This window comes from Cinclus cinclus, chromosome 3, assembly GCF_963662255.1.
Source record: "Cinclus cinclus chromosome 3, bCinCin1.1, whole genome shotgun sequence".
NCBI classification, from domain to species: Eukaryota; Metazoa; Chordata; class Aves; order Passeriformes; family Cinclidae; genus Cinclus; species Cinclus cinclus.
Genome location: NC_085048.1, coordinates 25480198 through 25493950, shown reverse-complemented (window position 1 = coordinate 25493950; position 13753 = coordinate 25480198). Strand labels below are relative to the sequence as shown.

Here is a 13753-nt window from a genome sequence, read left to right as displayed (position 1 = left end):
AGGCTGTCTCTCATAGCATTCCATCCTTCTTGGATTCTCCTTCAGGGGCATTGTGCTGTGAAACCTCCCTGGGGTTTGGCTCCTTGTCACCTGCAGTTCTCTGTAAGAAACTCGGTGCTGCTGCTGTTGGCGCCTGTGCCTCCCTGAAGAGGCACGCATGTACCAGTCATGCCTTAGAGCTTGTCCCTCATCACGTTCCATCTTCCTTAGATACTCCCTCAATGTTTGGCTGGTAGAGCTGCGTGACCTCTGCTGGGATCGGCTCCTTATTGCCCTCGGCTCTATGAAAGAAACCTGGTATTCTTGCTGACTGCGCTTACGCCTCCTTGAGAGGGCACGGATGTGCTGTTTGGTCCTTGGAGCTCGACCCTTGCCACGAGCAGTGTTCTGGGCCCTGCTCTGCTGCTGTCTCCTGCTGCTTGAGTGGTTGTAGCCCTGGGCCTGCTGGACCCTGGCACGGCCATCGTGATGCCTCCTTGGACACCTGCTTCGGCTCTTCTCTTGGGCCCTGCCACGGCTGCCACCACAGCTTCTGCTGTAAGACTTGCAGTGCTGGTGCCCTGAGGAATGATGCTGACATCTTTCTGCGGAGCTGGACCTGGCTTGCTCTCCTAGAATATGGCTGGCAGAGCTGATGGACTCTCTGATGGACTGCACCTCAGAGTTACTATCTCCCACCGTGTGGAATTCATGTTGGAAGAGTGACTGGCATATCAGGCCATCCACTCTTCTGTAGAACCACTCCACCATGCAGTAGAAACAGAAGGGGTGCCGACGCCAGCTCACAGAGGCTTGGTCATCCATGGGAGCCCGGCAGATTGGGCACCTTAGGTTCTCTGAAGCACCTGGATGTGCTGCCCGGGACACCTGGCTGGTGCTGGTAGCAGGGGAAGAAGTGCCACTTTCTGCCAAGTCTTCCTCTGAGGCCATTTTGCCCTGCAAACCAAAGAGATAAGCTGATATGATCCCTGGTGCTAGGGACACAGTCTGCAGCCAGCAGCAGAGCTACTGTGGTCAAGCATTAAAGAGCTGCCCACTCTGCCTCAGGACAGCACTTAGGCTGCCACCAATGCCAGGGACCATCCCAAGGCAGATGAGTGACACTGGGGTGTCTTGGCATGTTCTGACTCTTGTGTCAGGATGGTAACCTCTGATGGTAACTGACCTCACTGATCTGTGCATGCAGGAGCTGGGAAGCTGGGAAAGGGATTCCTGGCCTCTCAATACCTGCAGCCAGAACCTGAGTGCATGGCAGATTGGGACTGGCACCCCAGGCCCTGTCAGTGTCCTTGTCCAGCAAATCTTCTCTGTGCCCTCAGAAAGCACGCAATGGGATGGGGGTCCTTTTTCCCCCCACCTCCAGATGTCTGTCCCCAGTGGAGGAGGCCAGACACTGTAGCCTTTCGGCGCTTCCCCAAGCATCCAAAAGGCTTGTTGTCAGACTTGTCACAATGACTCTCTGGTGACATCATGGGGCTTTCAGGGACCACACCCAGAAGACACAAACTCCAGGCCCGAGGAATAAAAACTTTCAATATGGCTCATCTCACACAACTGCTCCACTGTCAAGCATAATCCTAATGCTGTGTTTTTCATATAAATTCACAGGTTACTCTGGTCATATCCAGCCCTATGTTCTGTTTTATAAATAAACCATCTCAAGGCATTTATTCCTCAGTCAGCTTTGCAGGTCGAAAGAGGTGATACTTCACTGGAGCATTCTGTCCAGTGTGCGGTTCCTCCGCATAAGTAGAGATGGACTGAAGGGTGTCAAGTAAGGGTTCACAAAGAGTCTAGAGCATCTCTCCTACAAGGGAAAGGCTCAGAGTGCTCTCTCCAGACTGTTCAATCTGGAGAAGACTCCACAGGGGTCTTTTCCAATGTATACCAATAACTGAAAGGAAGGTACAAAGAAGACAGACCCAGGCTCTTTTCAGGGGTGCCCAGAATCCAGATGCCCCCTCTGAATATCAGGGAACTTTTTTATTACGGTGAGGGTGAACAAGCACTGTCAGGGTGCTTGTGGACAACCTTGGAGATGATACTCAAAAGCTGTCTGGCTGTGGTCATGGGCTAGTTGCCACTGCTTCTTGGCAGGAAACCTGATGTCCCCAGTGTCCCTGCTGCCTTCTGCTGTAGTTCTAGGCTTACAGCTTGGCCCTCATCATAATCCCTGCTCATTTGCTTCTCTGTGTTTGACCTTAAGTTCTGCGGGATCTCCCCTGAAATGGGCTCTCTGTTGCCTTTCATTCCCTGGAAGAACCTCGACTCCCCACTGCTGTTTGTTGTGCCTCCCATATTAAGCTGGGACTGGCTCTTCTGGGTTTAGAGGTCAGCCCTCATCATGGAGTGAAACCAATTAAAGTGCCACAGCTTGTCTCAGTCTTGGTAGATCAAAAAACTCTTGTTCACCTAAGTCTGATAAGCCCAGCTGAAGTAGTCTTTCATTAACTTGAGCAAAGATACCACTTTCATTCCAAAACTTCCATGTACTCTCAGTCAAAAACAAAGCACAAACTGAGACTGGTTGCAAGGTCTGACAGATGATTCAAAGAGGAGCGTTTGGTCCTAACCTTTAATACCCATCCCTACTGACCATACAGACTTTGAAGAATCTTCAGCTTTCTGGGAGGAAGAGTTTAGTTGTTTATAAAGCCAGTGGCATCCTGGCCTGGATTAGCAATAGTGTGGCCAGCAGGAGCGGGGCAGGGATTGTCCCCCTGTACTCAGCACTGCTGAGGCCACACCTCGAGTGCTGGGTCCAGTTCTGGCCCCTCACAAAGATATTGAGGGGCTGGAGAGAGTCCAGAGAATGGCAAGAGAGCTGTGGAAAGGTCTGGTGCACAGATCTGATGAGGAACAGCCAAGGGAGTTGTGGCTGTTTAGCATGGAGAAAAGGAGGCTCAGGGGGGACTTCATTGCTCTCTTAAGCTACCTGAAAGGAGGTTGTAGTCAAGTAGGAGTTGGTTACTTCTCCCAGGCAAGTAAGTAGTGACAGGATGAGAAGACACAGCCTCAGGGTGTGTCAGGGCAGGTTCAGGTTGGACCTGAGCCAGCAGGAACCATGTCTTCACAAAAACAGCTATCAAGCATTGGAACGGATTACCCAGGGAGGTGGTGAAATGACTGTCCCTGGAAGTATTTAAAAGATGTGTAGATGTGACACTTAGCAATGTGGTCAGAATTCGATTAACAGCTGGACTTGATCACCTTAAAAGTCTTTTCCAACTTAAAACTTCCGTGGTTCTAATATAGAACATGTCGATTGACTTTTCCCCACTGCCTTTTAGAATTACCTAATTTAGTACTGCATTCACAATACAATTAGGAAATTCCTGAATTTCATTTAGTACTTACTGTGCTTGTAATACTTTTCCCTCTTTATGCACCTTTGTCTCTACCTTCTGTACCCCCATAGCACAACCTTTGTATAATTGCATTGGATCTATTTTTCAAAAAGCTTTTTTGTCTATTAAACCTGCCCAGCATTAGTGTTTTACTTACTTAATTGATGCTTGCTGCTTTCCAGATTAATCTTCCACTGAATGCAACATACCACATTTTTTGCATGTATTCAAGTATTTTATGAATTAAATGTTCTTCTGATGCTTTTAGTGATTGTAAGTAATTTCTAATCCTAAATTGTTGAGTGTATATCCCATCTGAGGTTTTTAGGTGTGTTCTCTGAGAGGTTTTAAAAGAGCTTATGATTGCAACATTAGAGAACTGTCTGCTAGTGTAGGTTTTAAATAAATTAATTGATCTCATAAAAGCAGCGTAAACATTAACAAATTATGACATGGGCTTTTCAACACATTTCTTCTTTATGCTTGTTAGAAGTCAAAGAAACTTGTATATGAATGTTAGAGCATGCTGTGGCTGAGTTCCTCCTTTCCACTTGTTTTCTGGTCCTTGAAGCAGCATGTTTCTGAGACCCACAGCTGCCCCTTCTCAGCTGTAATTCAGTTATAATTAGCTCATTATAAGCATTGCTATTTTCTGTGCTGTCAACAGTGTCACTGCTGCAAAAGCAGTTTTTTCAATAGTACCTCTGCTGGCAGGGAGCTCTCAGGCACTATATAAGATATTTGCAGGACCATGAATTCAATTATTTGTTGTTTTCCATTGATTATAGAGCTTTAGGGAATAAAGAATTCAAAACTATTCTACTGATTTTTTTTTTGTTTGTTTTGTTTTGTTTTTTTTTTGGTAAGTTCTAGGATGTTCTACAAATTACCAAATCTGTCTGTCTATCTTATCTATCTATCTATCTAACAAACATTTTTTTTGCTGCATTTGTTAATTGACGAATTTTTTTGAGGAAGAGTTAACTTTTTTTCTTATCATATTTTGTATAACCTTTAACTAATTCAGAAATATTTGAATGGAAATTCAGTAACAGCAAGAAGTTTCTTCACTTTTCTAGTATTTGTACTGAAAGCTATCCATTGCAGTTAGAATCCAGCTTAGTTCTGGCAAGTCACATTTACAAAAAGCATCAAGCTGTGATGATATTATTCCCTTTAAAAGACTGATAGCTGGAATTGTAAGCCTCATCTATTCCTGCTCCTCTTGAGGTCATTTGACTTCCCTTTCAGCTGGGGAAGAATTAGTTGTGGAGTGACCTATGGACTGTCACCTCTGCCTCTCAGCACTGCTGAGTATCCAGGTTCTCTTAAAGACAGCAGTCCCTGTCACATGGGTGCAAACACCACAGGCATTCAGGCACAGTCTGGATAGGAATGTGTAAGCTTAAACTGCCTAAGGATAACAAATACCATGTCACTGATTGTTCTGTTTCATTATATTTTTTCAGAAATGGAAAAATTTCAGGGTTCAGAAGGCAAGAAGGAAGATGAAGAAAAGAAATATCTTGATGTTATCAGCAACAAAAACATAAAGCTGTCAGAGAGAGTTCTGATCCCTGTCAAACAATATCCAAAGGTACTGTAAATCTACTCTAACACTTGTTTAGTATTTATTAATATAAGGATGAACAAGTTATACACTTGACCATTTTTATTGACTCATAATATGCAGGCTTTGTGATGGTAAGAAAAAAAAGAAATTAATCTTCTATTTAAATGTATCTGTTAGCTATTACATGTTTTAGCAACTCAGACTTTCTTATTAGTTCTCATTGTTACTCTAATGCGGAAAAAAATTTTATTTCTTGCAAAATTTAGCTGCTTGTTGGAAGTTTTAGGTTTTGTTTTTCTAAGAGAATACTGATTTTTTGGAAATTGCATGTTTGGTTTTCTTATACAGTTTTTTATTGTACATAAACAGTTACTCTAATAGTATTCATACTGAAATGATAAACATCTCCATTTGTCTCCAGAGTATTTTTTCCTTGATGGTTTATTATCACATGGTATTTGGTCCACCATTAGCCTTGATTACAATCTGAGTTTTTTGCTTTATACTTTCATCAGAGCAATAAATTGCGGTGGTAAGAAGCTCATCAAACAAAATGAAAGGTGTAACAAAATTGAGATTCAATGATTCCAGCTGACACTTACCTCCTGACTAGTGAATATAAAACTGAGATAATGTAATAACCCAAATGGTAAAGACCTTAGAAACACATACAGTGCTATAAGGAATTACTTTCTTGCTGCATAGCCTGAGGTGCTTTGCCTTGATTTGTGGTATGTTGTGTAAATGCTGTAGGTGACCTAAGTTCTTAGTCAGGATGTAATAGTGCTGTAACTTCATAGCAGCAGTGTGATAATCATTCAGAATACTGTCTGGTGAACGTAGTAGAATAAAAGACAAACTATTTAAAAGACAAAACCCTATTATCTATTCAATATAGCACCTGAATATGATTAAATTAGCTTAGTTTATTTAAATGAAAATGTCATATTAATGAACAGTAAAAGATACAAGGCATTTTTTACAGCTTTTGAGTGGAGGAGCAAAAGAAATCAGTGTGATGGAAATGAAATACTTATTCAGTAATGCAGAGTAATCTTTGGCAAGGTTTCTGTAGTTGATTTGCTAGCAATATTCTGTACTTGGCATGGAACTATTCCCAGAACTGCAGGTTTCCTGATACCATCTCTAGGAATCATTTTTCAAGGACTGCATTTTCACTTTGTATCAAACTGCTGATTACTGTAATCTAGTGTCTTGTCTTTTGTTGACAATTCTATACATTAGTCAAATCAGTGCGCAGCAGTTGCTTTAGCTTGCTTTATAAATAATTAAAAATGTAGAAAATAATTAAGAGAGAATTAGTTTTATATATTTGGTAGAATATGTTAAGAGTAGTTGATCAGACTTGTATTTATAAATAGTTCCAATAATTACCATGTGATTTCACTAAAGAGTCATTTATATTTGAAATAACATCATTTAAAACCATTCATTCATTGTTTGCTGGAAAGCGTTTTTGGGCAGTGCTGGGTAAGCAAGGTTCTGTAAATCTGCAGAAAGTGTCCAAGTGTATGAAATTGTGGAAAAAAATCTGCCCAGTTAAAAGCCATCTAAAGCAATATTTTATAGGCTTTCTGTTTAGGAATGAGGACATTCTTGGAAGACATTTGCACGTACTTTAACTTCATGTAAAAGTATAAATTGCTCCAAGGGAACCCTTGGCTTAAAAATGTATTAATGGTCTGTAGGCTAAGCTTCAATGACAGTTGTGGAGTCAGCAGCAACATTTTAAGGTTTGACCAAAAGTTAACACAAGAGGCTTGTAGTGCCTAGATAGCTCTTGGAGTGGTAGAATAAGTAATTATGAAATTGTCTCTACTCAAGTGTCCACAGTCTGGTGCAGACAACAGGAAAAGAATATGAAAGGCTGTGATTAGCAATTGCTGTTTTAGGTTACCAGCTCTGGTAAAGACACAGGCCTCTTATCTCTGCTCTAAAACAAGAATCTGAAATAGAGATGGGGTGTTAGTTGATACTTCAGCAATGATCTTCTCTGAGATTAATTATCCTGAGATTAATACCAGCAGCCCAGGTGAAAACAGCATCTCATTTACACACTCTACACTATGCAACAGATATTTTTAATGCAGTCAAAATTCCTCTTGAAATAGTGATGCAATGTCTTTGTTAATCCTTATTTCTGTCCCATAATGCCTTTATTTTTTTTTTACTTTCATGATATTTGAATTCCAACTAAGACTTTCATGAAACAAACAAACCTCAGGGTTTGTTTAAAAATACTTAAGCACACCTCAGTTTGAATGTATTTCAAATATATCAGATAAGGGAGAAGAGTGGGTTATTAAAACAAAAATCAAAAAAGAAAGAAACAAAAATCTGAAATTACTTTGTTGCTGAAAAACAAAAGTGACAGTTCAGATGCTTGGTGGTAACCTTTGTCAGTTGCATGGCAATGCAGATTTTTGCCCTTTACTTACCTGTAGTTTGGCTTCTGTTGTTTTCTATAGTTCCTTCCTCTTTCTGTGAGAACTTGTTTGAGAAGCATCTGAACTGGGGTTTGCAAAAATGTTCCTTAGCACAGTTTAAGAATTTTAGAGCTTGTTTAAAGCCTGAGCTTTATGTAGCACATAAAATAGGAAGTTTTTTGTTCGCAAACTTGTCCAGTACACATTGTAAGTTAAAATGTTGCTGACTTAGGTGAAATTCTGCCCCTATTATCCCTGGCTTCAGCTTAGCTGGGTTTCAGCCATTAAGAAATGGCTCAGTTTGTAAATTTATTTCGCTTTCTATGAGTGCAGATATATGAAACAGCTGACAAGTCAAAAATAAACAGTATGTGCATAAAAGTCTTAAAGATTGCAGTGCATCTGTCTTGGTTTGACCTCAGCCGGCGACCAAGCCCCATGCAGATACTCACTCACTCCTGCATCAGTGGGATGGGAGAGAGTGGAATAGTTACAGTGGGTGGAAACAAGAGACTTTAATAGCTAAAGCAAAAGTTGTGCATGGACATAATACAAAATCAGGAATATCTTCACTACTTTCCATGGGTAGGCAGGTGTTCAACCATCTCCAGAGCAGGGCTCCATCGTGTTTAATGGTGACTTAAGAAGACAAATGCTATCACTCCGTATGTCTCCTCCTTCTCTCATCTGTATATGCTGGGCATGACACTGTATGGTTTGGGATATCCCATTGGTATTTAGGATCAGCTGTGTCCCCTCCCAGTTCCTGGAGAGCCCCCAGCCTCCTCACAGGTCAGGTGGGATGAGGAGCAGAAAATCCTTAACACTGTAAATGCTGCTCAGATCAAAAACATCTGCATTTTATCAACATTGTTTTCAGTAGAAATCCAAAACACAGCCCCAGACTTGGAAGAAAGTGATCTCTACTCCAGCTAAATCCAGCACAGCATCTGTTACTATTTTAAAGATTCACTGCCAAATATTATTGTATTGTTTTATGCTTCATAAACTCATGACTTTAAGAAAATAGCTTAGACAAACTCAGCAGTGCTAAAGAATTAATTGTGAAGGGTGAACTTTTCTGTTGTTATTCTGTCTTTACTGTCTAACTCAGATAAGTAATACAGTTTTTATTTAGCTTTCTCTTTCTTTCGTGTTTTGTTTCTCTCAAACCTGATGGTTGCTACTGTGCTTTCAAAACAGCTGTTGTCATATTAATCATCTGCAGATTTGTGTTTGGTTCACTTTTAAGTAATTTAGGAAGAATAAGATATCCTGATAGGTCCATTAAATGGAATGGCAAGGAAGTAGAAAATTTTTAAGGGAAGCGGGACGTGGGCTGTTAGTGAGCAGAATGGGTAGCCATGAGTTTTCTCTGTGATTTATATTGTTTTAATGAAATAACTACCTTGTTGTTGCATAAGGAACATTTGATATTTCACTCATCCTGTTGATGTGTCAGGAGACTAAAAAGACTCCGAACACTTTTATAAGAGGAAAATGAGCTAAATATCTAACTACAGAATGGAGATTTTTATTTGCCCTGCCAGTATTTTTCTTCTCCTGTGTAAGACAAGAAAAACCTTTATATTGGGCAAGATACTAGAATTTAGACTGATGCCAAACTAAATCTAAAGATTTCTCTGGTTCTGTGTTCCAGCTGAGTTCTTTAAAGAGAAGCCTGAACATTGGAAGGCAGAAAATTATTGATGTACGTGAAGTGTGTTGTACTGAAATTGATCCTGCAAATAGTTGTATAAATAAAGAATGCTTTCTCATATATCTTGAAAGATTTCTATCCCTACCTGGTCTTAATGAAATAACTGAACATGCATCTTTGTAACAAAATAATGCTTATAAATATATTGCTTTATAATTGCTTTACAATAATTGCTGTGTAATTGTGTGGGTAAGTTTCAAAATTCCTTTTTAGTTGAGGCCAATTCAGTTCTCATATTCAAGTGTAATTGTCACTCATAATCTCTAATCTACACAACACCAGAAATAGGGGCAAAAACTTCTTTAGGTACTGTGTTTAATTGGGAGTTTATTACTATTTGATTTTTTCATTAAATTTCAATTTCTGGAGTCACAGATACACAGAAAATTACTTCATAAAATTTATATAAAGTGTTTTAGTACTTAAGGTTCATAACAATCCGATTAAAAGATACTTGAATAAATATTATTCAGTGGTGAAAGACCAGGCCCTACTAAGCACTCAGATATTAGGAGAAGGATCTTTTGAGTTTTCTAATATCTCATTTCTATTTCTTAACAAATTCCCTATTAATGTATAATTTCCATTTTGATCATTAATTGCATTTTACATAGACTAGCAGAAATATTTCAAAATTAAAATTATAGTTTTTCAGTATTGTTTACTTTCTTGCTTCAAATAAATAGCTGTAACCAAGATATTTTCTCTAAATCACTTCTGGATGAACTTTCCAACTAATTCTGGAAAGTGAAATCAAATATGTGAACACTTGAAGAGAAAAAAGTTGGAAAAGTAGTTAACTTCCTGTACTTAAGCTGAGAGAAAAGGCAAAACCTCTCAAACCTCGAACTCTCATTCTACTTCTCCAAAATTTTCTTGCAAGTAGTGCAATTCTGCTATTCAGTGCAGTTTTTTAGTATTTCCTATTGCATTCAAGACCCAAAATAGATACAGATCTTGTGTTCCATTTAATGACAGCAGGCATTTGGAAAACCCAAATACTTTACCTGTACTTTCAGTAAAGTACTTGAAAAAAGATCACACAAGGTTTTTCTTTTTCCCATTTTACATAGGACCTGATCTTTTATCCATCTCTCTACTAAGTTTTTCCAGGTGAGTTCAGGAAATGAACCCTGAGTCTACTGCTTCTAAGGGCTGATGCCAATCTTACAGATCTCTTGAATGGTTACAGGAAATAGCTTTTATTTTATAAAAACAATTTCTGCCCCAATTTTCATTAATGCTTTGTTTTCATAACACTGCTGTTGAAATCAGCTCCCACAGCATTAACTACCTTCTTTATCATCCTGAGAAATGCTGCTCTGTACAGACGTCTCTAAAAATTGTTTCATAAAATTGTTCCTGACTGCAGAGAATAAAGTGTATTCCAGATAGAATTTAGAGATTTGCCTGTTTTGTTTCATTTAACTATCCATGGCTGCATAAATCTTTAGCAGTGTAATTAAAACAGCATTAGCATAGTTAAAAACAAGTAGTGCAAAAAAATACTCCCAACATTAGGACTACTTTCCTCGCCTTTGTTTGCATGATCATGAAAGATTTCTCACAGGCTATCTTCTGGTTTTTTATACATGAAAGTAAATACATCAGCCTTCATCCTTTAGTGTTTTCTTCCTTAAACCCATTCTTGAAGTTACAAGCAGAGACACTAAATTGCTGCGTAGTGGTTTACTGGGATTTACTCAGTGCTGTTACAGTGGAATGCAGTATTCCCTTCCATATTTCAAGGCAGACTTTTAGAGTAGTTAGAATTTACCATTTTGTATTGCAGAGCACTCAAATGCCAAAACTAAGGTAGAGGCATCCGTTGTACTCAATACACTTAATAAGTACACTGGTCTTTCTCCAAGGAGCTGGCAGTCTAGAAAACACAACGTTAGTAGAAAATGGGACAAGTAAAAATATGAGCAGGAGAAAGTTGGTAGCTGGTAGCAACTGTATGAAATACAGATGAGTCCTAGCCATTCCCCACTGGGAATGTTAGTCATGACTCATGTTTTCTAACCTACTGAACCTCTTACATTCCTCTCTATTCTTCTTTTTTATTCCTATTTGAGGGGGCAAGAAAAATATAATTTATAGCACCGCTTTAATGAAATAAGTGTGAGAGTGGGCAGGAATTTACCCTGCTTAAACCAACAGCTCTAATCAGGAGCATGATTTCAGTTTAATGTACACTGGTTGTGTATGATTGATTGTGGACATGTGCTCAAACTACACCCAAAGATATATGGGGTTTTCTTGGCAATTACAGCAGCATTGTTTCTTTCTTTCTCTGCTCTTTGTATTAATGGATGATTTGAGGGCTAAATTTTGCCTTCAGTATCATCAGTACAAGTTCAGTATTTTCAAAGGAGTCTGCTTTTGGAATCCGAGGGGAGTTCTGTAAGCAAGTCTGTTGGTGATTTAGGATAAGAAATAGAATCTGCCTCACTTCCACTTATCTGTGTTGCTTCTTAAGGACTAAAAACGGTATTGAACAGTAAAAATTACACTTTCTGTCTAAATACACAGTGAATCATATCTACTAAAGCTTTCAAATTGGACCTATGCTTCATGAGAACTCTAAAGCAATCTGTTGGTTAGTGTGAGATTTTCCACAGTACCCTTGACTTTAGCAGAAGTGGAGCTAAGCCAGTGATGTGTACTGATCAAAAAAATTCACCTGTTTTTGATCTGCTTCTTGTTACTTGGACTTGTTACTACTTTTTTTCCTTCTAGCTTTTAAGAGGGTCAGTTGCCAGTTACATCACTTAGCATTTATGATATCAACATCTTAAATTTGCAGGGCAGTAGAAGAAAAGACTTTATGCCAAATTGGTTCTATTGCATAGAACCATGTCTGGACTTTTCTATGTCCTTAAAAATTCAAGTTTAAAAACTTATTATGTGTGCAAGCAATAGGTAGAACATTGTTGTGCTATCAACACTTCTTCTAGCACAGCTCCCAAACACAGCACCTTACTGTCTGTTATGGAGAAAATTAACTCCAGTCAGCCATACTGAATACAGCTTTTCCATTTGAAATGCTGCTATCGTATAGGATGTAAGCTTTTACTCAGTTGTAGAGCAATTTCATATACAAATTTCTAATAATATTAGTAATGTTTTAATAAGGAAATACAGTTCAGTATAAATGTTGTGCAGTTTTTTATGTTACAGTCTTATATGTTAGCAGAGATTGAAAGAACAGTAAACTGATAACTTTAAGCAAAATAGTGAGGTTTAAAGAATGTTTTGGAAGCTTGTTAAAGTTGCTATTAAAATAAATATTTGCTTCCTTTCAAACATTGAAAAAAGATCCACTATTTAAAGGGAAAAATGCACATTGGATGCTTCAAAATTAGTGCAACAGGTTGTTGCTGGTTATTTTTACATATGCCTCCATTATTATAGTCTAAACTGATCAAATATTTTGTAACTGTAGAATCTATGTGGGCTAATCAGTTCTTGAAAGCAAATTTGTTGTTTTATTTTATACAAACACTCCTGAAGTATGTTTTTACCTCTTGAAACTGAAGATGAAATCTGTTTCGTGACTCTTCAGGCTTTTTCCTCTGTACAAGTAGTGTTACAAGGTCACGTCAAAGTAGTCGTTAATGTTATTTGTAATAACTCTCATCTAATTTTTTTTAAAATTGGTTATAAAATATTGACACAAGAAATAATACTCTGCCTTGATCCTTTTGCAGTAGACCTAATGACTAGACAGGAGGTGATACAATTCATCATAGAACAATTCAGGTTTCAGTGGTACCTAAATACGCAAGCAGTTCCTTGAACTTCAGAGCTAAGGAAGCTTTTTTTGTGCACATCTGTGTCTTTTGCTTAGCTGTGAGCTCTGATCTGATGTTTTGCTGATGGGTATGATGGCAAAAATTTTGTCTTCTATGGATTTTCAGATCACTTACGGCATGAGCATAAGGCACAGCCTTTGCCTCACTTTGAACTCAGTTTTTCTATGCAGCTCTGTGTTCTCCAAACATGAAAGGTCTTACTTGTCTTTGAAATAGCCTCGTCTTTCAAACTGAGTTGAAGTCAAGCTTTGAGGTCAATAGTTACTAGGGAAAAAGAATACACAAGGTAGATGATCACCTTTCCTTGATTCCCTATGAAAGGCTTGGAAATTACATGGCCCCATGGGTCATGTGTGTCTCCTCACATAGAAGGTCAATTACAGCAACAAGGACATACAAGCAGCCTTCTCCAGAGCCTGTGTGACCCAAGCAGAGTGAATGTGAATTTTCTGGACCAGTTAGTTCGTTTTTTTTAGAAAAGGTTTTCCTCTTCTTCAGGACTGTCCTTTGAATGGTTTTATAACTCCTTTGCAACGTCATGAAATTTGGTGGCATTCTCCCTGTTTCTCAAGCTTCCCACATATCAGAAGACTTTACAACATGTTGCTCTTTAGAGGAGTATGGTAATGAAAGCAATTTATGCTGAGAATGCTCTAATTTGCTGAGTTGCAGCTATTTAGCCTAGAGTGTTTGACCTCAGCCACCTTCTTATCCTGCTTGTTTCTTACTCACATTGGGCAAACAAAATAAACAGGTGACACTTTCACATAATGCAAATGCAAGTTTTATGCTCCAGTAGCGAAGAAATCTGTTTCATAAATGTATCTTTCATGTTTTTATTAGAATGC

The 13753-nt window shown here is 38.8% G+C and overlaps 1 protein-coding gene across 1 annotated transcript in view; it reads left to right on the top strand.

Annotated features, from left to right (window-relative positions):
- Window positions 1–13753, top strand: part of KHDRBS2 (KH RNA binding domain containing, signal transduction associated 2) — a 309215-nt gene that overhangs the window by 57480 nt on the left and 237982 nt on the right. Inside the window, exon 2 of the mRNA XM_062488563.1 lies at window positions 4817–4944. Within this exon, the coding sequence (XP_062344547.1) occupies window positions 4817–4944 (128 nt within the window). The remainder of the gene's footprint in view (window positions 1–4816; window positions 4945–13753) is intronic.